Genomic DNA, 22714 nt, shown 5'->3' on the forward strand with positions numbered 1-22714 from the left:
TGCAGCAAGTGGGGGCTACTCTTTGTTGCGGTCCGCAGGCTTCTCATTGAGGTGGCTTCTCTTGTTGCGGAGCACGGGCTCAAGGCACGTGGGCTTCAGTAGTTGTGGCGCGTGGGCTCAGTAGTTGTGGCTCGCGGGCTCTAGAGCGCAGGCTCAGTAGTTGTGGCGCACAGGCTTAGTTGCTCCGCGGCATGTGGGATCTCCCCGTACCAGGGATCGAACCCATGTCCCCTGCATTAGCAGGCGGATTCTTAACCACTGCGCCACCAGAGAAGCCCCGAAACCAAATTGTCTTGACTCCCAAATATGCCTGTGTCCCATATGCCTTCTCGACAGAGTTCGAGGAAGCTACTAATCTGCTGGCCCAGAACCCAAATGAGGCCACCACCAGAGGTAATCAGCTGGTCCCCCAGCAGCACGTGGCTGTGGCCATGGACTCAGGTGGCAGCTACGGAGCTGAGGACGAGGTGGAGGAGAATGACAAGACCGCGGTGAGTCCCATAAGTCCCCGTGCCCTGCCTCTTGTCCCTACCACCCACCCCTGCCACCCCCCAAGCACTGAAAGCCTGCACTGTGCAGCTCCTACAGGAGGAGAAGCAGCAGCCTGGTTTCTGGACCTTTGGCTACTATCAGAGCTTCTTTGACGTGGACACCTCACAGGTCAGGCCGGGAAAGCTGGTGGGATGGGACTTGGAGTCACGCTTGGGGCTCAGCCACTAGTCACCGAGCACTTCTTGTGCACTAGGCCCTGGGCAAGTGCTGGCAATATGCACCTGGGAGAACAAGAGCTCCTACCCAGGCTGGTAGGTGTGACGACGTGCACTGCAAGGATGTGGCATGACCGGGACTCTTGGGAACATGGGGGACACCAGTGATATGGTGGGTTAGGGAAGGGCCCCCTGGAGGAGGTGAGGAATTTGCTGAGACTTAGAGGAGAAGGTAGACCTAGCCAGTCAGAGTGGAGGGAAGCGTAAGTATGTTCCAGGAGGCACAGGGAACAGTACCTACGGAGGACCAAAGGTGAGAGAAGGCACACGCTACTGCAGAGGCTACCTGTCACTCAGGCTGGAGAGTGAGGTGGGGGGCTGGCGGAGAGAAGCCAGATCACCAAGGGCCTCATGAGCTATGTTAAGGAGTCTGGGTTTTATCCTAAGGGTGCTGGGGAGTCATGGAAGGGTTTAGAGCAGAAGAGGCTTGAGTAGCATGGAACATGGATCGGAGGCCCCTGGCCAGGGTGGGAGATGGTAATAAACCAGGGCTACGGAGTAGGGAACACGTTGGGAGAGATGGGGGAAGGAGAATGCCCAGGACTAGGACTTGTTGACGACTGTTAACGGGGTGGGGGGAGAGAGCCAAAAGGGGAGTCCAGGGCAGCCAAGCTGGAGGAGGAGGAAGCAAAGAAGAAGATAGCAGGCCCTGAAGCGTCCTTCAGAGTGGTGGGACACTGGGATATTGAGTGGGGGCTCACTGGGGAAGGGGCGGGCTCCAGGCCATAGGAAGACAGGAGCCCCTTCTGGCGGAGTGTAGAGAGAGGAGGTGGGAGGTCAGCAGGGAAGGAGCCCCTAAGGAGCTTGACCCCTTTCCTCCTGGGTGGTGAAGAGCCCCAGGCGGGCTTCCATCCCAGGCCCCGGCCTTGCCCCCCAGGTCCTGGACAGGATCAAAGGCTCGCTGCTGCCCCGGCCAGGCCACAACTTTGTACGGCACCATCTGCGGAATCGGCCAGACCTGTACGGTGAGTGAGGTTGTGCATTCAGTTCATTCGATTATTCATTGAGCAAATGTGGACTGAGTGCCAGGCCCCAGCATACAGCTGAGAACAAAGCAGAATCACTCATGGAGAGCGTGAAACTTACACTCTATTCAGGGAGATAGAGCCAAATGAGGCTGCAGGGGGCGTTGGGGCTAGGAAGAGAAGCACAGGGTTTAGAGGATGGGAATTGCGATTTCACACGGGTTGGTCAGGGAAGACCCCTCTGAGGAGGGTGAGAGAATGAGCCTGGTTGGTGTCGGGGCAGGGTGTGGGGAGACCCCGGGGAAGAATATTACAGAAGTGGGATGTGGTAGAAACAGGCCTGCACTGCAGGGCCGCACTATCATTGGACTGGAGTGAGCTGCCAGGAGGCCACAGAGGTGACAGGACAGATCACACAGGCCTCCTATGCTGTAGTGAGAAGGGATCTTAGTTAAGTGTCCTTAGGTGCTCTGGGCCCGGGGCGGGGGTGGGGTGGGGGGAGGGCAGAAGCTGGGAGACCAGGGAGGAGGCGACTGCTGAGGTCCAGTGAGGGATGATGGGCCTGGCCTGGGGTGGAGAGAGCCAGGTGTTGGATTCTGGCCTACGTCAGAGATGAAGCCAACACGTCAGATGTGGGGTGGAAGGAGAGGAGATAAGGAGGCTCCAGAGTCTTTGGCTGGACTACCAGAAAGCGGGAATTGCTATTTACTGATGCGGAAAGGCGGGCAGACTCGGGGGGGAAAGGGCGCGTGTGGTGGGAGGAGTGGGAACGTTGACTGGGAGCCACAGGTTCAGGGCAGAGGCCCAGACTTGAGACAGTCGGGGGCCGTCGGCACAGAGGTGGCATAAGGCCCTGAGGTTGAACGAGATCACACAAGGGGTGAACGAACACAGAGAAGAGGTTTGAAGACTGGGCCCCGGGCCGGCTCCCCGCTGTTAAAGAGCTCAAGGAGTCAAAAAGGTTGAGGAGTTGCCAGTGAGATGAGACAAAAGCAAAAAACGTAAAGTCCTGGGAACCACGTGGAGAGTGTTTCCAGAAGGAGGATGTCAGCTATGTCAAAGGCCATCGAGAGGCCGAGAACGATGAGTGCTGGGCGCCAGCACTGGATTCAGCCGCCAGTTTGTTGCTGGTGTGACGCCGGGTCGATGAGTCGGGTCAGTGGGGCTGGGGGCGGGGGGGGTGGAGGCAGCCCGGAGCTTGGGAAGAGGCTGGGACAAGGTGGGACAAGTCACCTGTCCTGGGAGGTCCCACCCTGGGACCCTGACTGTGCCCCGCCCGCAGGCCCCTTCTGGATCTGTGCCACACTGGCCTTCGTCTTGGCCATCACCGGCAACCTGACCCTGGTGCTGGCCCAGAGGAGGGACCCCTCCATCCACTACAGCCCCCAGTTCCACAAAGGTGAGCGAAGTGGGCAAGGCCTGGTACCTGGCGGGGGAGGGGGGGGCGCGGTGCCGTGGCCCCGGGGCGATTACCTGCCTTGCCCGCAGTGACCGTGGCCGGCACCGCCATCTACTGCTACGCGTGGCTCGTGCCGCTGGCACTGTGGGGCTTCCTGCAGTGGCGCAAGGGTGTCCGGGAGCGCGTGGGGCCTTACACCTTCCTGGAGACAGTGTGCGTCTATGGCTACTCCCTCTTTGTTTTCATCCCCACTGTGGTGAGTGGGGCTCGGGGACGGGTGGGCCCCGGGCGCCACGGGGACAACCTGGTAGCCAGCTGCCTGTGTCGTCCCCAGGTCCTGTGGCTCATCCCTGTCCCGTGGCTGCAGTGGCTCTCCGGGGCCCTGGCCCTGGGCCTGTCAGCCGCGGGCCTGGTGTTCACCCTCTGGCCCGTCGTCCGTGAGGACACGCGGTTGGCGGCTGTGCTGCTGCTCTCCGTGGCGGTGCTGCTCCACGCCCTCCTGGCCACGGGCTGTAAGGTACCGGGCTGGGGTGGTCACAGGCTGGGCCTGGGGTTGGGGGTTGGCTTGCTGGCTCTTATGCTCACCCAGGGCTCTCTCGGTTCAGTTTTACTTCTTCCAGCCGCTGCCTCTGGAGCCCGCGGCACCTCCCCACCAGGCCACATCTCAGCCCCCAACTGTACTACTGTCACCGCCCCCGCCAAGGTCCGCAGCAGCCTAGGAAGGCTGGAGCCCACAGGTGAGGAAGTTTCCGGCTGTGGCTGAGGGGGTCTCCGGCCGCCATCCCAAGGTTAGAAGTCATGGGGCCACTCCTAGGAGTTTCTCTCTTTCAGGCCCAGCGTAAGGGGGTGCCTCTGCCTGCCCTGCCCCCCAGACGGTGACTGAAGGCTCCCCTGAGACCTCGAGATGATTTTGCTACTTTCCAGACTTTTCTTACAAAGCAAACACTTTTATTTTCTATGCAAAGGTGATTCAGAGAATTTATATAAAGGCGGGAGGGGGGCAGAGCAGGGAGTTTCCAGGGCAGCCATCGCCCCACAGGCTGCCTGCCAGGATGGGTGGGCAGCGCAGGGGGCCGCCCCAGCCTCGGCTGTGCCTGCTCTTCCTGGGGGGCCCAGTTAGGGGGCCTTGGGCCTAGCCTGAGCTCCACCACATCCGAGTTTGGGGGTGTTAGAAACGGGGAGCAGAAGTAGAAGAAAACTGCCTGTGCTGAAACATACATTTCCTTGTTTATTAGGTTTTTTTTTTTTCTTTTCTTTTTTTCTTTTTTTTGGAGAGGTCCCTGCAAGGCCCCTTCCCAGGCTGGGGAGGGACCAAAATGCCGTCGTAGTAGGGACTGGAGCATCTACAAATACTGAAGGGGATACACAGGCCTAACGTTAGCTACAAGGAAAAAGGATGCCTTCCACGACAGACCCTTGAGGTTTCTGTGTCTGCTCAAGCGGCTGACAGTGACCCTTGCCCCCAGGGCCCACGGGGCCACCCGTTCTAGCTCTTGGTGTGGGTGTGGGTGTGGGACCTGCAGGGGCTCAGGGACAGGACAGCAGCAAGTGGCAGGGGCTGAGGACGGAGGGCCTTCCCGACAGCCGGGTGGGTTGTACATTCAAGTGTGAGGTGAACCCTTTGGTGGGAGGGGGCCGAGGGGCTCCAGAGGCCCGGCCCCGCCCCATCCTGAAGACTCAGCAGGGCTGACCCTCGCCACTGAGCCTCTGAGTCGGGGAGAAGGGCTGCTGGCTCGGCCCGGCCGGCCTGATGTCTCGGAGGGTCTGTGGATTGACACTGGTTCTTTTCGTAAAAAAATAAAATTAAAAAAAGCAGCATGTCACGCCCATTGTGACCAAGGCCTGGTAGTTGAAGGGGAGGCCCCGCCTGGCCAGGACTGCCCACTGGAGACAGGCAGGGGGCAGGCCTGAGGGGCCGGGGGATTGCAGGGGGTGGGGGTGGGGGGGGCGTCAGCTGCTCCCCTCCCTCCCTGCCAGGCCTGCAGCTGTCAGGCCCGGACACACCTGTTACAGAAGATTTCAAACCCAGGTCAGGGTGGAGAGGGCAGGAGCGGGTAACGGGGCTCCCACGACACGATCGTGTGTAAAATATGGCAGCGACACGCGCTCAGGGCCGAGACGTGGGCGGGCAGCGGGCTGGGGGCGGCGGCAACATCGTGTAAAAAAGTGTTCAAGTTCCCGTAGCAAAGAGGGCTGTGAGCGGGTGTTTGGGCTTCTCCGGTACAAGGGTGAGAGCCACCCGGGTGGAGGGGGGGTGGGCAGGGTCTTCATTTGGTTTCCTGGTGCTGTCAGTCCGTTCCACGCCGGGGTGGCCTAGCTCCCGTAGTGCATGGTGTTGGTTGGGATGGACATGGGCGAGGCCATCGAGATGGCGGGGCCGCCCATGGTGAACTGGCTGTTGACCGCGTAGTGGGCGCTGGAGCTGCCGCCGCTGCTGCCCTGGGCGCCGGAGGACCCTGTGGGGCGGGGTGTGGGCACTGAGGGGCCAGCTCTGCCCCCTCGCCCGCCCAGACCCACAGCAGAGTCAGAGAGAGAGAGCGCAGGCGAGAGGGCGGCGGGCGCCCGGCGGTGGGCACCCTCACACCCGCGGGACCCTGCTCCCCCGCCCACCGTTACCTTGGACAATCCCCGTGCTCATTATGGAGCCCATCCGGGAGTGGGTGTGATTGACAATCCCCGTGTTGGCTGCGCAGCAAGAGGAAGGAAGGAAGGAAAGGAGATGGCGTCACCGCCCCCAGCCCGCCCGGCCCACGTGCCCGGCGTAGTGGGTGCTCACACTCGGGTGTGGGGAGGGTGGGCGCGGTGCTGGCAGAGCGAGGCAGAGAGGAACGGCGCAGGGGACCTCAGCCCCCGGGAAGAAGAAAAGGGGGTGAGGCCGAAGGCCTGAGCTTGCCCCCGGCGCGCCCACCCCCCGTGCGCTCACCTAAAGGAATCAGGTTGTTGTGGCCCACGCTGGAGCCGCCGGCGATAACACTGCTCAGGTCGTAGGCGGTCGGCATCCCTGTGCCGGGGAGGGAGATGTCAGGGGCGGGGGACAGTGTCCTGGGCAGGGATTCGAGGGGCCAGAACTGCCAGCGTTTACTCAGGAAGCACCGGCAGGCGTGTCCAGGAAGTGACGCTGGCACCTGCCCCACCCACGCGCGGGCCTGCTCACCAGCCACGGCCATCCCGCTGCTGAGGTTGTAGGTGCTGCCGGTGTTCCACATGTTCTCCGAGGGGGACGTGTAGTGGGAGCCAGGCGGCGGGGAGGGCGTCGTGCCTGTGTATCTGCGGCAGAGACAGACCGGTCGACAGGGCTGGGGGGCTGCAGGCGAGGAGGGGCACGCCCCCTCCCACCGCGTGCAGGCCAAGGGCCCATCCTACCTGAAGAAGGGGTTTTTCAGATCCAGGAGGTTACTGGATTTGGAGCCTGTCTGGTCTACCTGGGCCACAATACTGATGTCGTAGCTCTGTCTGTAGAGAAGGCAGGAGGGGCCGGCCATGAGCCGGCTGCGTGGATGGACTGGAGCCCTGCCTCCCCCAGCCCCGGCCAGCAGCTCGCACCTTTTGTTGGCAATAAGCAGACATGTCCCTGAGAGCGTGTCCCCGGCCTTGGCAAACAGTGGTGACTGGAACAGGCAGCGGACCTGGTACCAGTGGGTCAGGGGCTCCGTCGGGGCCGTGGATAGCCACACAGTCATTCTGCCAAGCAGGAAGAGGCACGCGTTTGCCCGGGCTGCGGCCCCCACCTTGTGCACCGTGAGCTCTCCCCAGGCATCTGTGCCCCGCCACTCAGGGGTCCCCTGGGGCCCTGGAGCCGAGACAGGCTGGCTGTCCAGGAAGTTAACACATAGCCCCACAGCTATGGGGCACCCACTCACCCTGACATACATGCCAAGAGACACAGTCAGGTCCCGTGAAGAACAGTCACTCAGAACAGGGTAGACACCCACCCCACCACAACAGCCTACTGCTTGAACGCCAGCGCCCACTGCCTTTGGAAGAAACAGTGGAACCCAGAGGAGTCGGGTCCTGCCCTCGCAGCCCCCAGTTCATCATCTGGGCCGGCCAGGCCTGGGCTTCCCAACTACAGGCAAGTCCCTGGGGCCAGGGGCAGGGGCCACCTGCTCTGCCCTGTTACACTCACATGGAGCCAATGAAAGCGACGTCAAACCAGAAGGCCAGACCGTGAACCAGCCCAGAATGCAGCATGTGGAATTTGAATGGGATTTCTATCCTGAAAGGCAAAAGGGCAGTGATTGCTGGGGAAGCTGAACAGGGGCTGCCAGGAGAGAAGAGGGGTACCCGGGTGTTGAGTCTCGAGGGCCCTGCCCGCCTGCCCTGGGGAGGAGAATTCTGCCTGAGGGAGCCGGCTGCGGCCTTGACCTCCGGCAGGAGCCAGGCCCAGGAGGACGGGGCATGGGTGCCGGTACCTGTGCAAATCTCCTTCTTTGGCTTCTAAGAAGTTCACCGTGTACTTGACAGACTTGGCCATCAGGATCCGGATGTCAAATGTGTCCTGGGAGAGATCAGAGGTGTGACCTGACTTCAGGCATGGGGTGAAGTCCTGAGTCTGGCCACGGCCTCTAGGCCATTCAGTTAAAACCAGTTTGCCCTTCTCAGACATGCTGCGGGGAGGGGGAATTGGTACAACACAATGGAGGGCAATTAGGTGACAGCTCGCAAAATGACAACCATTCATCTGCATTAAAGACTTGGCAGTTCCACTTCTGGGATTTTAACCTACAGATCTATGTGCACATGTACAAACTTACACACGGAGTTACAGATTGCCTATAGTAGCGACACGCTGGAAACCATCTAATGAAATGAGTAATGGCCCAACAATAAAAGATTATGTACATGAAAAAGAATGAAGAGGCCGTTTATGATGGGGAAAGATCTCCAAGATTAACTGTTAAACAAGTTCACAAAAAAAAAAAAAAAAAAGTTAGAGAACTGTGCACTGACGTCCACTCCCAGCCATGACGGAGATTTCTTATCAGACTAACACTCCTGCCAAGAACTATACGAACTGAATAAAAAACAAAGGAAAAAAACCCCAGTTGTCTGAAATCACTGGAGAGCGACCACAGCAGCCACAGCTTTGGGGCCAAGATCCTAGAGAGAGGAGAGATGCTTTTCGGCCTGTGCCTTTCCCCTCGGGATGGGGCCTTTCAGCAGCCTCCCTGGGTGGGGAAAGCAACATGGGGGCTCGGGATTACCAAAGCAGCTAGCACTCAAGGGGCCAAGATGCTAAAGAAAACGGAAATGTGGAAATTCGAGGTGGACATTCTGCATGTGATTTCACTTCGTGGCATTTGCCAATTCCTGAGCTACATGTGGGATGGGGGTAGGGAAATCAAGCAGAAAGCTGCTTCTATGAGATTAAAAAGCTAATGAAAGGTTCAGCACCTTGTTGGTGCTCGGAGGCTGGAACAAGGGGCCCTGTGAACCACCAGGCTCACCAAGACCATGAAGACTATGCCCTAAAGCAGCGGTTCTCAAAATGTGGTCCCTTCCAGAGCACCCTCAAGGTCAAAACTATTTGCATGATATAACACTGTTTTCTGCCCTTTTCATTCATTCACTCACCTGTGAAACCACAACAGACTGAATGCAGAAGCAGAATCCAACTGTCTTCTGCTAAGCCAGCCATTAAAGAGATTTGCAAATTTAAAATGTCGCTAATTCTTGCTGGAGAGTTTTGCAAAATAGTTTTCTTTTTAAAAATGCTATTTATGTTAAGACGTAATGGGTTTTTATTGTTATCCTTAAATTAACTAATGTGTATTTTTAAATTTCTTGGGTTTAGTTTTTAATGTCAATAGATATTGACGGTACATCAATCAATACAATGCACACAAAACTTCTTTGAGATCCTACATTTTTGAGAATGTAAAAGGGTCCTGAGACGAAAATGTTTGAGAACTGCTGCCTTACAGGGAAGCCGGGCGATATGCCAGTTAAGCAGAGTCTGAAAAGCAACCTCCAAATGTCTTAAATGCCTCATAGGACCAAGGTAATCTGTCATTATGGCTTCTTGCCTGAACAAAAACAAATCCTTGGAAAGAAAAACATCATCCAGAGCCTCTATAATTTTTCATTCTGGCATTCAATGACCAGGCATACCAAGAGACAGAACCAAAGTACCAAAAACCAAGAGAAGAAAAAACAGAAATACACTTACCACTTATCCAGATACTAAAAGTGATCAGAGACTTAGAATTAACATGTTTAAGGAAAAAAGGTGAACAAATTTCACATAGAACTGAAATAATAAAAGAATAAGCAAAATGATACTCTAGAACTGAAATTTTAGAAAACCAAGGGGGGAGGAGGAGTTGGATGGGCAGTCAAAAGGAACTACAAGCTTCTAGTTATACGATAAATAAGTACTAGGGATGGAATGTACACCATGATAAATATAATTAACTCTGCTGTACGTTATACCTGCAAGTTGTTAGGAGAGTAAATCCTAAAAGTTCTCATCACAAAAACATTTTTTTTTCCAGAAACAAAAAAGAAATTCTGATTAGACATAGTGATGAGAGGATTGGAACTGGGAGATGGATAAGGAGAAAACATGAAAATTATGCAATTGGGACAGAAAAGTATAAGTATAGAAAAGAGTCTAAGAATCATCTGAGAAATGGTGAAAAGGTCTAATGTATACATTTATTTATTTATTTATTTATTTATTATTTTTGGCTCTGTTGGGTCTTCATTTCTGTGCAAAGGTTTTCTCTAGTTGTGGCAAGTGGGGGCCATTCTTCATCACGGTGCGCGGGCCTCTCACTGTCGCGGCCTCTCGTTGTGGAGCACAGGCTCCAGACGCGCAAGCTCAGTAGTTGTGGTTCACGGGCCCAGTTGCTCTGCGGCATGTGGGATCTTCCCGGACCAGGGCTCGAACCCATGTCCCCTGCATTAGCAGGCAGACCCTCAACCACTGCGCCACCAGGGAAGCCTGGTCTAATGTATACATAATCAGAGTTCCAAAAGAAGAAAGAGAATGGGGCAGAGGTAGTGTTTAAAGAGATGCTGGGCTTCGCTGGTGGCGCAGTGGTTAAGAGTCCTCCTGCCAACGCAGGGGACATGGGTTCGAGCCCTGGTCCGGGAAGATCCCACATGCCGCGGAGCAACTAAGCCCATGTGCCACAACTGCTGAGCCCGCGAGCCACAACAGCTGAAACCCTGCGCACCTAGAGCCTGTGCTCTGCAACGAGAGAAGCCAGCACACAGCAATGAAGAGTAGCTCCCGCTCGCTGCAACTACAGAAAGCCTGCGTGCAGCAACAAAGACCCAACGCAGCCAAAAATAAATAAATAAATTTAATTAATTAAAAAACAGAGAGAGAGAGAGATGCTGCCCTAGAGTCTCCCAAAACTAGTGAAAGACAATCAAGAGGGGGAAAAATAATATATACCTTATTAAAACAAAAGAAAGCAAGAAAAGAGTTAAAAAGAAACAATAGGATAAATAGAAAAATAGTAAAATGATAGATTTATAGCCATAAAGACCTGTAATCACATTAAATATAAATGGTCTAAATATTCTAATTAAAAGACAAAAATCTGTCAATCTGGTTAAAAAACAAAACCCAAATATGTGATATTTACATGAGGTAAACCTTAAGTAATAAGGCTATAAAAAGGCTGAAAGAAGAAGGATGAAAAGTATGTATCCTTTAAAGATTAACCAAAGAAAGCCTGAGTAGCTAAACTACTGTCAGAAAAAAATAGACTGTAAGGACTTCCGTGGTGGCGCAGTGGTTAAGAATCTGCATGCCAGCGCAGGGGACACAGGTTCGAGCCCTGGGCCGGGAGGATCCCACATGCCGTGGAGCAAGTAAGCCCGTGCGCTCTAGAGCCCGTGCTCTGCAACAAGAGAAGCCACCGCAATGAGAAGCCCGCGCACTGCAACGAAGAGTAGCCCCCGCTCGCTGCAACTAGAGAAAGCCCGCGCGCAGCAACAAAGACCCAACGCAGCCATAAATAAATAAATTAATAAATAAGCTAAAAAAAAAAAAAAGACTGTAAGGCAAGTACTACTAGAGATAAGAAAAGACACTTGTTATAGTGACAAAAGGATCAATCCAACAGAGGAAGATATAAAAATAATCCTAAACCTGTATGCACCTAATAACAGTAAAGTCAAAAAAAAATAAGGCAAAAACTATCAGAACTAAATGGAAAAATAAATCTACAATCCGTAATAGATAGCAAAAGCAGACCAAAAAAAAACAGTAGAGATAGAGAAGACTTGACCAACATGATTAACAAATGTGACCAAATTGATATTAATATAACAATGTACACAGCAAGTGATTGGTATACATTTTTCTCAAGTACAGAGGGAACATAAACCAAGAGAGACCACATACTGGGCATAAAGCAGCTCTCAACAAATTTCAAAGGACCAAAATCATACAGTGTATATCCTCTGAACACAGACAAACTAAGACGGAACAATATATTGATTATGCTATACTTTGAAAGGAAAAAAGGTTAAATATATGTATATTTGTATATGCACATTTAGATATAAGACTTCTAGAAAGATACACAACAAAAACTGTTTGCCTATAGGAAAAAGAACTGTGTGGCTGGAGATGGAAGTAGGGAGGCTTTCCACTTTTATACTTCTTTGATTTTTGAACCATGGGTCTATATATCAGTTCAAAAATTTCAATAATTAAAATCAATCAAATAAAATCAGTTCACCAAGGATCAATTCATCTAATGACAGTAAACATGTTACTGCATGCTTACTATGTGCTAAGCACTCTACATGCATTGCTACTTAATTCCCAACATCCCTGTGTGAGAGCTCCGTGCAGGGGCAGAAGCTCAGAGAGCAACGGTGGCCTGCCTAGTGCTGCACAGCTCGCATAAGGCCTTACAGGAAAGCCCATGCCCCTCTCCTGTCACCCCAGAGGAGGGCCATGCCCAGTGCTACTGTGGTAGTGAGTGCCCTGGGTGCCCCCACTCACCACCACGGGCTGCCGGAAATACTCGTCCACCGCAGCACCTCGGAGAGCAGACAGGTCCACTCCGTGGAAGGATGGCTGGTACCTGCAGAAAGCCCCCACCCCCCGTGGCAAGGTCACCAGCAGCAGGACACAGTTGGGGCAGCCTGCCTTCTCTCCCAGCTGGCCCTCATCCAGCCCAAGTCTTTTAGGTCCTACTGAGGATAAGAAATAAGAGAAAAGGTGGGGCCATCCCTGAGAAGGCAGGACACCCAGGGGCACACTCACCAGAAGTTGGCCTTGGTGAACTGCTCCATGTAGAGCTGTTCATCCGTGAAGGGTGCGAGGTGGACATCACCAATGGTGGGGAACATGTTTCCTGGGAGTGGGGGCAGGGAGGGGTGCTGGCGTCAGGGTGGGACATCCAGCAGGACCTGGCAGAGCCTCCAAGGGGCCCCAGGACCCCAGCTCTGGGCCTTCCCAGCCTCTCACTCATCATTCACTCATTCATGCACTCATGCAATGAAGAGATACTAGCACCTACTCTGCCAGCGGCCACTGAATACTTGACATACACCTCCTCACTAAACCTGTACAGCTAGCCAGGGAGGCAGGAGGGCCTGGCCTCAAGTCCCATTACAAGGGCTGGGAGACAGGAAAGTACCTGCCAGAGCCTCAGGGGTAAGTAAGCAGTGCCTGGGGGTGCGGCCAGGCCTCCAGGAGCCCTGCTCCATCAGCCAGACAGTGTCTCTTGGAAAGGCGTGCAGCAGGGAAAGCAAAGGAAAGTGCTGTGGACAGAGCAAGGGTGAGCCCCAGGCTATGGCATCATGGGCCCCAGCTGAATCCCCACCACAGGACTGCCCGGGCTCTGGCAGGCAGGGTGGACCACTTGCATGGCCTGAAATGGGAGGGGGACTCAAGGAACAGAGAGATGAGTCAGAGCCAGTGGCAAGGAGAGCCGGGGCTCAGGAGGCCCGGCCTACTTAGAGAGTCTAGGGCCCCAAGTCACCTGGCCTCCAGATGTGGGCCTCCCTCCCTCCTCTTATTCCAGGGAAGAGTCCCTGAGGTGCTGGGAATCTGCCTTCTCAAGCCTTCCTTCAGCTGTAGCCACTGGGGTGGGGAAGGGAGGGGCTCACTGGCCCAGAGGCCACAAGCCAGGCCCCCTGCCCAGGAGGAGCCCATCAGCCCCCCGGAGCATCATGGAAAAGTGCCCCGAGCCCTGAAGGCACCTAAAACTGTGCAGCTGCGGGCAGGGTTCCCTTAATCCCCCGAAAGAGCTTCCTGAGATGGAAAGAAGCCACACTCATGCAGGCTGAAGGGAAAGAGGTTAGCCCCAGGCCTCATCCTGGACAGGCTGCTTGACCAGTGGGGTGAGTGTGCAGCTGCCCACCGGAGCCTGACTCCTGTCTGTCCTTCCGTCCCATAAGGAGGAGCCCACACCCTGCTGGGGCTGCTGCTCACCCCCCCCCATTCCCCCCCCCACCCCCCCGGCTAGCTTGGCCCATCAACAGGGCAGAGCATGAGAGCAGGTCTAGGACAAGCCTTGGGGCAGCCTGGCTTCCCACACACCTGGATCGCAGGACAGAGCTGTGGGGAATGGCAGCCACCTCCTATTTCCCACCTCCCGGAGTGGAGCCTGAGGCAGGTCCTTCCCCACAGACCAACTCCTCCCCTGCCCTCCACGGGGCCGCAAGTGCACGGACCTCCCGTGCTCTGCCCTGGCGGGGGTGGTCTTGTACCACACGCACACACACACACACACACACAGCCCCTTTCCTGTACAGAAATACTCAGAACGTGCCCAGAACTGAGCAGAGAAACGGACACGTCGGCAGATGTTCAGGGCCATGCACAGACCAGACCACCAGTGACACAGATGAGCAGGTGTCAACAGTGACCCAGTGACCCCAGAGCACAGACAGGCAGGTAGTGACACAGACAGGAGACCACAGCCATCAGCTGCCCCCCAGTGCTCAAGAACCCCCATCCCACTCACAAACACACACACACATACACACACACACACACACACACACACACACACACACACACACGGTGATGAGCACAGGAGTCTGTCAGGCTGAGGGCAAGGTCTACAATGCTAGGAATGAAGACGACAGGGCAGTTCCTCGGGGAAGGTGCTGGCCACAGAACATGTCCTGCTCCGACCACAGCCCAGCCAGACACTGTCCCCCATGGGCCATGAGATGCCAGAGGCAGCCCAGTGGCTCTCCGCGGGCCTGAGGGGAGCCCCTCTGTACCCTGACCGAGCAGGCCAGGCAAGTGGACGCGTGGCCTTGTTTGGGGCCCAGCCAGCTGAGGTCAGGTCTGGTAGGGAGCGGGGGTGAAGGCTCAGATGCCCTCTGTACCCCAGGCCGCCAGCTCAGGCCAGTGGGGAGCTGAACCACACCCGTGCTAAGCGGCAGCCAGGGGCTCTCTGAAGGGACCCCCGGGGGCGCACCCCCGGCCTCGGCCCCAGGGAACACCCACCCAGGCAGTGGCCCGCGCCGGCAGGGACGCTCACCCCCAGGCCTCAGGTACTTCTTGGCGTGGAGGTAGCTCTCGAGCATGCGCTCGTTGAAGAGCATGTAGCCCATTGGCTCCGAGATGATGATGTCCACCTGCTCGGGGAGTGAGACCTCCTCCACCTTCCCGGGGATGACCACGATGCGGTCCGTGAGGTTGTTACTTTTCACCAAGACCTGAGGGCGGGCGAGCCACAGGGGTCACGGGGGTCCTCGCGGGGGAGGGCCTCCGTCCACACTCGGCCACCAGATTCCCCTCTGCCTCCCTGTCGGGTCGCCCCTCCTGCAGCTCCGCAGCCTCCTGATGTCACCTTGGGGACGAGGACAAATAGGCCTTGCTACAGCCGCCAAAGCTAAACCTGGACACACCTTCCGACCTAGTGATTCCAGTGCTAGGCACCTGCCCTACAGACGTAACCTCACATGGAGAGGGGACACGTGTATGGGGGATTCGGTGCAGCATTTGTGCTACAGACTGAGAGGCAGCCTCGGTGTCACTTGCAGCCTGGGTCTCAACACACAATGGTCCGTCCAGGCAAAGGGATGCTCTGCAGCCACTAGAAAGAGTGAGGAAGCTCTTTACATGATGACACAGGCATATCCCAGATGTATCGTAAAGAGAGCAGAACCAGGTGCAAGACGGCGGCGTGTACATTCGTGTGGGAGTTGGCAGGTGGAGAAGTCCATGGGGGCTCATGGAGCGGCTCTGGGGAGCTTCCACATACGTCTCTCTCCCTCCAGTGGGGGGATCTAGGTGGTTGGGAGCCAGAGGTGGGGGAGGGAAGCATCCTCACTGTTTACCTTTGTAGCTTTTAAACTTTGTGGATGAGGGCTTCAGTGCCAAAAAAGCATCAACTGACAAAATGAAATCCTGCTGTCATCCACCTCTCAAGTGGGGCTCAGAGAGGTGGGCGGCTTGCCCCGGGCCGAGATCCCACCCTGGTCTGTGTGACTGCACAGTCCAGCCCCTGAAGCACCAGGCCATCAAGCCCCTGAAGACCCCAAACCACCCCTGAACCCGGTGGGCCACCACCCGTCATGGAAGGGAGACTACCTCAGGCCCAGCAAGCCCCTCCCCCTGAAACCACTCAGTTTTGGGGACAAGAGACCAAAGTAGAGAATGACATTCCCAGGCTCCCCTGGACCCAGGGGTCAGGTCTCCTGGGGGCTCCCAGCAGGGCTGGCTTCCCCAGGCTGGAGCAGGCACAGAGCTGGGGCACGGAGATAGGCTGGGCCCCGAGGGCCACTGACCTCGGCGTGCTGGGCCATGGTGCTGGCTTCCACCGCATAGATCTTCCTTGCTCCAGCCTGGGCGGCGAAAAACGACAGGATCCCAGAGCCGCAGCCGACGTCAAGAACAATCTGAGGGAGGAGGGGGCAGTGAGAACAAATTAGTGGTAAAGTGACGTGATCGCAAGGATGTGTGTGTCACGGGGCGCCCCCTCCCCGCAGACCCACCCACGGAGCACGCTCTCTGCCCTGCGGCCTGCTTCCCCTCTACACGGCCAGCTGCCCACGAGGGTGCTTTCTGAGAGCCACAGGAGCCTGCAGTTTGGATCCGAAGGTGGTAGAGTGGGACTTCTGAGGACAGCTAGGATGTTAAGACCAGTACACACTCTCAGACCCGATTCAAGAAGGAATGGTGTGCGCTGTCTATGCAGCACGTGGGAATGAGTGCTCACTAGGTAAGGACACCTCTGAGCCCCGCAGCAGAACCACTGAGACGCAGGGCTGACTGGCCAGGGCCACGCGGCCAGCAGGAGGAGGGCAGCCTCCCACCCCAGGCCCCACAGGGCAACCCCGCAACCTGGGAAGAGCCCCGGGGAAAGCTCCCACTCGGGTGCCCTCTCCAGGGCTGCTGGGCCCCAGAGCACAGGCTCTGGGAGGAGTCCCGGCTAGTGTGTGGTAGACTGTCCCACACTCTGGACTCGTCTGACTGCTTCCGTGCACAAGCGGAGTCAGGATAAACGTTTCTGGTGTGCACACGCTAAAGGAGACCTGCTCTGGGCGCGGTGGTGGGGCACAGGGCAGAGTGCCCAGCAGGGGCGCTGGTGCTGTCGGGTGGGAGGGCCTCAGGTGCCTCTCAGAGCTCTAGATGAACTAGGAAATGGATCTGCGTCCTGGGAGAGCTGGAAGAGGCTTTGCTGAAGGGACATGGGCTTCCCGGGCCCCAGGCACTGCCCCAACGCTGCCCACGCCAGCCGCCAGGGCATAGGGATGGACGCTGTGTCTAGGATGACTCCTCCCCAGCCTGTGGGGCTCAGGCCCTGGGACCGGGAGGCTCAGTCACCTGAGGGGATTCTCAGCGATGCTGGGGAAGGGCATCACCAAGGCGCCGGATGAAATAGATCCACGTGGATCATGTGGAGAGTCCCCTAGATATGTCGAGAAAACCACAAGCTTTCATGTGGTTAAAAAGGAAGAACAAACTCTAGGCCATGGGAAGAGAACAGAATAAAATTTCACCTCCGAATATATATACTCTGGTCTCTTTTAAATCACGAGTATATAGTTGATCCTTGAACAACGCAGGAGTCGGGGACGACGCCAACCCCACCACCCAGTAGAAAATCCGAGTATAACCATACAGTTGGCCCGCCATATCTACGGGTCTGCAGCCGTAGATTCAACCAACTGTGGATCGTGTAGCACAGTTGTTCATATCCATCAAAAACAGTCAGCATATAAGTGGACCAGTGCAGTTCAAACCCATGCTGTTCAAGGGTCAACTGCTCACTACTTGGTAACAGTAAAAAGATTTTAAAAGGAACTAGGGAAGTGACTAGATTACACTACACATCCATGTAACTTAACAGTACATGCCAAGACACAACATTAAGTGGGGGAAAAGTATTTTGCAGGAAGCAAATGTAGAATACAATCCAATTTTGTATATCTGTATTTTAAAAAGATTATAACCCTAAAATATATACGCTGGTATACGCATGGGGAAAATTTTGGAAGAAGAGAGCTTTACTGTTGGCAGTGGTCATTCTGGAGGGAAATGACAGAGGCCTTTCATGCCCATCTGATACACACTGGGCTTCTACAAAAAGTAGATTTTGCTTTTGCAATCTGAAAAAATTAAAGATAAAATCAATGAACAAAGGGGAAAAAAAAAAAATAGAGGCTACTGAGCCAGTGAGGCGGGCACGGAGCCTGAGGGAGAGGGAGGAAGGCAGCAGGGTGGATGCAGCCGACCCCACTCACCTTGTCCTTGAAGTCCGTGTGGTTCTGCAGGATCGCGCGCTGGTAGGTGCCTGTCCGCACGTAGTCCTGCATCATGTTCTGCTGCTGGGACAGGTAGCCATAAAACTGGAACAGAGACATGCCAATGGCACAGGGCACGCAGCAGACAGACGGCCGAGGCCCTGGCCGACTCTGTGACAGAGGAGGGTCCACTTCGGGCAGAGGTCTCCCTGGGGAGGCTGTACCCCCTCTGCTGGCCTGGACTCTCCGGCTACCTGCTCCAGTAGAGGGAGCTGGAAGCTAGAGGCAGCCCCCAGGGAGGACACCACCACCGTCACCATGGCCAAAGGACACAGCTGGTTGATACCTGGTCCTGGAAGCCACCCAGGAGAACTCAGGATATGCCACACGCGGGGTTCTGGGATCAAGGGCCACCTGCCCCATCTTAGGGGCCCCAAAGAAGTGGAGGAGTGGATCAAACAGAACCCTAGAACTCAGAGCGCCAGGCAGGTGAGGTGCTGTGGGGTCTCTTTGTAAGACAACAGGCGATCGGGAGGCAGCGTGGCACCTGGGCAGGGGCACAGGCTTTGGCATCAGGCAGACCTGGCTTCCCATCTTGGCTCTGTTGCATAATAGCTGTGTGACTTGGAGCAAGTCACTTAACCTCTCTGAGCCTCAGTTTTCTCATCTGTAAAATGGGGACAACAATAGTACTTACCTCCTAGAGTTGTTGGGAGGGTTCAAGTGCTTCTGTACATGTCAAAGCGCTGGGGCCAGTGGTTGGCATGCCCTACGTGTTCAGGACACTGTAGCTATGCTATCATTACTCAAAATGCCTGTGGACCTGAGCTTCACCTGCACTCAAATCTTTCCAGCAACCCTCGTAGGCAGGCACTGGCATCTCTGTTTCACAGATGAGGAAACTGAGGCCCAGCAAGCGGAGGAAACCTGCCCAAGGTTACTCAGCGAGTAAGGGGCAGAGCCAGGACATGAACCCGGGTGGGCCTGCCCTGTGCCGCGCGGCCTCTGGGGGCCACCAGGGGCAGCAGCCTGGCCCAGGCAGTATGTACCCACCTGGAAATACTGCACAGCAGAGGACTCCTCCGTGCGCTCACTGAACACCGACCGCTCCAGGGTGTGGCCCCGGCAGGTTTTCAGGATGTTATAGAAGGAACAGAAATCTGGAAGGGGGAAGCCAGGTCATGTGTGGCCGGCTCAGGGGTGGCGGGCTCTGTCTAGGCATGCACCCCGACTTTTCTACCTTGAGCACGAGTGATCTGAAACCCCCCCACCCACACACATACACACAAATGTTGAAGTTTAAGGAAAAGAAGAAGGGCAGCCAAGCCTGCCTCTGGGTGACTGGCACGGGAGAAGGCAGGTGTCGGGGCAAGCGTGCTCCACACAGCTGGCGCTGCTTCACCAAAGGGCAGCTTGGCCAAAGCCTTCAAAGGATGACCTGGGCATCAAGTCTCTGGGACTCACCCCAGCCAATACCCATGGGTCCACCCACAGCTCACGGCAGTGTCTGTGGGTGGCAAGTGGACACAGGGACACCACCCCAGTGTCCGGTCAGAGGGGACTGGATGGACCCCAGCGGACACAGAAGCACATGACAGAACCAGTCACCAGGGGTCTGCAGGACCAGATGTTACGTGGCAAATGAACTATGTTTATTAACACAGACCACTAAATTACATCAAGAAAAAGAAGCAAAACAGGATCATGAAGACAGATAGGATGGTGGGGGCCAGGGGCTGGAGGGGAGGGGGAGGGGGAGGGGGAGGGGGAGTTAGTGTTTAATGGGAACAGAGTTTCAGTTTAGGAAGATGAAAATGGATGATGGAGATGCATGGCGGAGATGGTTGCACAACAACGTGAATGTGCTTTAATACCTCTGGAACCTGGACACTTGAAAATGGTTGATGGTAAATTTTACGTTAGGCATATTTTAACACAATTAACTAAAAGACAGGACTTCCCTGGTGGCGCAGTAGTTAAGAATCCGCCTGCCAACGCAGGGGACACAGGTTCAATCCCTGATCCGGGAAGATCCCACGTGCCGCGGAGCGACTAAGCCCATGCGCCACAACTACTGAGCCTGCGCGCCACAACTACTGAGCTATACTTCAATAGGACTTCCCTGGTGGTGCAGTGGTTAAGAATCCGCCTGCCAACGCAGGGGACACAGGTTCAATCCCTGATCCGGGAAGATCCCACGTGCCGCGGAGCGACTAAGCCCATGCGCCACAACTACTGAGCCTGCGCGCCACAACTACTGAGCCCTTGCGCCACAACTACTGAGCCCGCGCACCAAGACCCGTGCTCTGCAACAAGAGAAGCCACCGCAATGAGAAGCCCGCGCACCTCAATGAAGAGCAGCCCCCGCTCGCCACAACTAGAGAAAGCCCACGTGAAGCAATGAAGACCCAATGCAGCCAAAAATAAATAATAAAAAAAAAAAACACCTAAAAGACAATATCTTAAAAATATACAGTTTGGGAAAATAAAACAGTTCTGGAGCTGGACGGTGGTGATGGTTGCACAATGTGCACAATGGTTGCACAATGAATATACTTAATACCACTTAATACCACTGAAATGTACACTCAAAGAGTTATTAACATGGTAGAATTGTTGCTATGTATACTTGACCACAATTTAAGAAACTGATAGGATTGAAAGGAAAAAAATCAGAATATAACTATCCATGAAGCAGAAAAAGACTAGGCAGATCTAAAACATCAACTCTTAATGATAACCCTGGTGGTGTTTCTGTAACTTATTTTTTTAAACATTGAATTGGGATTGATTTTGGATAAAGAAGGAAACGGAATGTGGAGCTTCTGGTGGGAGGTGGTCAGCCACCTGGCTGCTTTCTCCCAGCCCGGCCTTCTCTCAGCTCTGAAGCCAGGCTACCGAAGGGTGGGTAGTCCTGAGGGTCTGGGCTGGGGGAGCCTCCTCTCTCCATCGGGGGCACTGAGACAAGTCAGAGGGCTCTGGAGAAGCTGGGGGAAGCCGTGGGCAGGCGGCCTCTCCATCCTGAGCTCTCCTGCCCCAGCCCCTGCACCGACCACCAGGCCCACTGACTTCGGCTCTGCAGGGACCAAGCCCAGTCGCTCGACCCTTCGAGGGGTCTCCAGCCCAGGGCGGCTCACCACCTCCACCGCTGACCCCCACCCAGAGCCACCAGCAGCACTCGCCTGGGGCTCTGCAAGCCCTGCTCGTGTGTCCCCCAGATGGGTCTGCTTAGAACCCTCCAGAGTCTCCTCTGCACTCGGAACAAAGCCTCTGCCAACCTCAGGACCTCGTCTCACCCCATCCACTGCCGCGGGAGGGCTGGGCCCCTGACCCCCATCTGACCGGCTCCTCCAAGAGGCCTGGGGTGTGGGCAGGTCAGGACAGGCCTCTCAGAGGAGGGGACATATAAGCAGAGCCCAGAAGGACCCAAAGGAGCCGGCGAGGTCTGGGGCAGAGTGTCCAGGCAGCGAGCACGTACTCTTACCGTGGACATATTTCTATCTGGGAATACTTCTGATGTTGGTGGGGCATTCGCTGGGTCAGATGAACGGGCTATGATTTACCCGGGCTCCAGACCCCGCCCGCCACGGCTGAGAGCCCAAGCCCCCTAGCTCTGGGCCCTCCGTGTGCTGCTGGGACAGAAGGGAGACGTACCGCTGGGCGTGGCGAACTGGATGAGGACGCTGTTGCAGCCCAGGGTGATGATGAAGGACTGCTTGCCCACACGGCTGCACTCCGTCTCCCGGGACACCGAGCACTTGAACACACAGACGTCTTCATCTGCGAGAGGAGGGAGGCGGGCGTGAGCCGCCAGGTCCCAGGGCCACCTCCCCCGCCCTCACGGCACCCCGGATTCTTCCAGGGTGCCACAACGCCCGCCCCACAAGCGCTACCACGTGTTCTGCCTGCCCAACCTACGCTGAGGACGAGGCGGTGGCTGATCAGCATCCCCAGAGGGGATACAGGATGCAGTCTGTCCAGCAGGAGAGGACAGTTGTCCACAGGGCAACCGGGGCTGAGGTGGGGGGACGGGGAGTTGCCAGGCACTGGGGGGCCCAGGGGGGCACCTGTGCCAGGACGTTCCCTCAAGGAGCACCTGCCGGTGCCAGACCCCATGTCGCTCCTGGGCACTGAGGTGGGAAGACACAGGGGAGAGAAGGGCAAGTCTGGCAGGGTCAGAGGGTCACGGGAACCCAGCGGGCAGCCCAGGCCCAGCTGAGGGAGTCGGGCCTTCAGCCACCAGCCCCTCCGTGTCACATGGGGGCGTCGTCGGCCTTCAGAGCTGAGCAGGGGTGGGCGGGGGTCAAGAAAGAAATGCCAGTGGCGTCTCTGCTTCTTCCCGCTGAGCCCCTTCCTTCTTGCGTGTATTGTGAGGGTGGTCACAGGACCCAGACGGCCTGTGTTCACGCCCCGCCTACGCCACTTAGTGTGTCACCAGGGCAGGCCTGAGTCCTCAGTTTTCTCATCTGTCAAGTGGGACTAACGGTGGGGCAGGGGTCGGGCCCAACACACGCATCCAGGAAGCACTGCATCCCCGCGCCTGCCACTACTACTGTTACTAGTCATTCACTCAACAAGCACGCGGCACCCCACCTCAGCCGAACTGCGAGACACGGCATCACCAGCAGACAAACCGGCCCGATGCTGTAGCCTGGATCTGGGGCAGCGGGACAGACACCCTGGTCCCATCCCGAGGGGACAACAGACAGTGCCAGATCACAGGGCAGTCTGCAAGACAACCTCCCTGGCTGCCCCAAAACGGCCGAAGTCAGGAAAGGCAAAAATTGCTGGGAAGTATTCCAGAGTGAAGGAGACTAAAGAGACGTGACCATCAAATGCCAGGTGCGGTCCTGGACTGCAGCCTAATGAACACCGTTCAACAGCTACTAAGGACAAGTGGG

At 56.0% G+C, this 22714-nt stretch overlaps 2 protein-coding genes across 12 annotated transcripts in view; one reads left to right on the plus strand and one right to left on the minus strand.

Annotated features, from left to right (window-relative positions):
• The window catches only part of YIPF2 (Yip1 domain family member 2), a 5960-nt gene extending 1014 nt beyond the window's left edge, over nt 1–4946 (plus strand). For 3 of the 7 annotated variants that reach the window (XM_028485226.2, XM_028485225.2, XM_028485227.2), the window contains 8 exons: nt 337–491; nt 580–660; nt 1600–1732; nt 3015–3131; nt 3221–3387; nt 3466–3648; nt 3737–3868; nt 3963–4080. In XM_028485226.2, coding sequence (XP_028341027.1) covers nt 337–491; nt 580–660; nt 1600–1732; nt 3015–3131; nt 3221–3387; nt 3466–3648; nt 3737–3850 — 950 coding nt within the window. In that variant the 3' untranslated portion in view covers nt 3851–3868; nt 3963–4080. Of the gene's footprint in view, nt 1–336; nt 492–579; nt 661–745; nt 804–1599; nt 1733–3014; nt 3132–3220; nt 3388–3465; nt 3649–3736; nt 3869–3962 lie in introns of those variants that run through there. The other 4 variants (XM_028485224.2, XM_024134163.3, XM_007107283.4 and 1 more) reach the window with 4 other exon arrangements.
• A 99-nt stretch (nt 4947–5045) lies between these two features.
• The window catches only part of CARM1 (coactivator associated arginine methyltransferase 1), a 41923-nt gene continuing 24254 nt past the window's right edge, over nt 5046–22714 (minus strand). The window contains exons 2-16 of one of the 5 annotated variants that reach the window (XM_055082892.1): nt 21468–21593; nt 18867–18973; nt 17814–17918; nt 15855–15965; nt 14603–14780; nt 12367–12457; nt 12103–12184; nt 7544–7629; nt 7258–7347; nt 6675–6812; nt 6495–6584; nt 6286–6398; nt 6055–6132; nt 5748–5816; nt 5046–5587 (exon numbers count right to left, since the gene is read on the minus strand). In XM_055082892.1, coding sequence (XP_054938867.1) covers nt 5445–5587; nt 5748–5816; nt 6055–6132; nt 6286–6398; nt 6495–6584; nt 6675–6812; nt 7258–7347; nt 7544–7629; nt 12103–12184; nt 12367–12457; nt 14603–14780; nt 15855–15965; nt 17814–17918; nt 18867–18973; nt 21468–21593 — 1607 coding nt within the window. In that variant the 3' untranslated portion in view covers nt 5046–5444. Of the gene's footprint in view, nt 5630–5747; nt 5817–6054; nt 6133–6285; nt 6399–6494; nt 6585–6674; nt 6813–7257; nt 7348–7543; nt 7630–12102; nt 12185–12366; nt 12458–14602; nt 14781–15854; nt 15966–17813; nt 17919–18360; nt 18481–18866; nt 18974–21467; nt 21594–21731; nt 22119–22714 lie in introns of those variants that run through there. The other 4 variants (XM_055082896.1, XM_055082894.1, XM_055082893.1 and 1 more) reach the window with 4 other exon arrangements.

This window comes from Physeter macrocephalus, unplaced genomic scaffold, assembly GCF_002837175.3.
Source record: "Physeter macrocephalus isolate SW-GA unplaced genomic scaffold, ASM283717v5 random_359, whole genome shotgun sequence".
NCBI lineage: Eukaryota > Metazoa > Chordata > Mammalia > Artiodactyla > Physeteridae > Physeter > Physeter macrocephalus.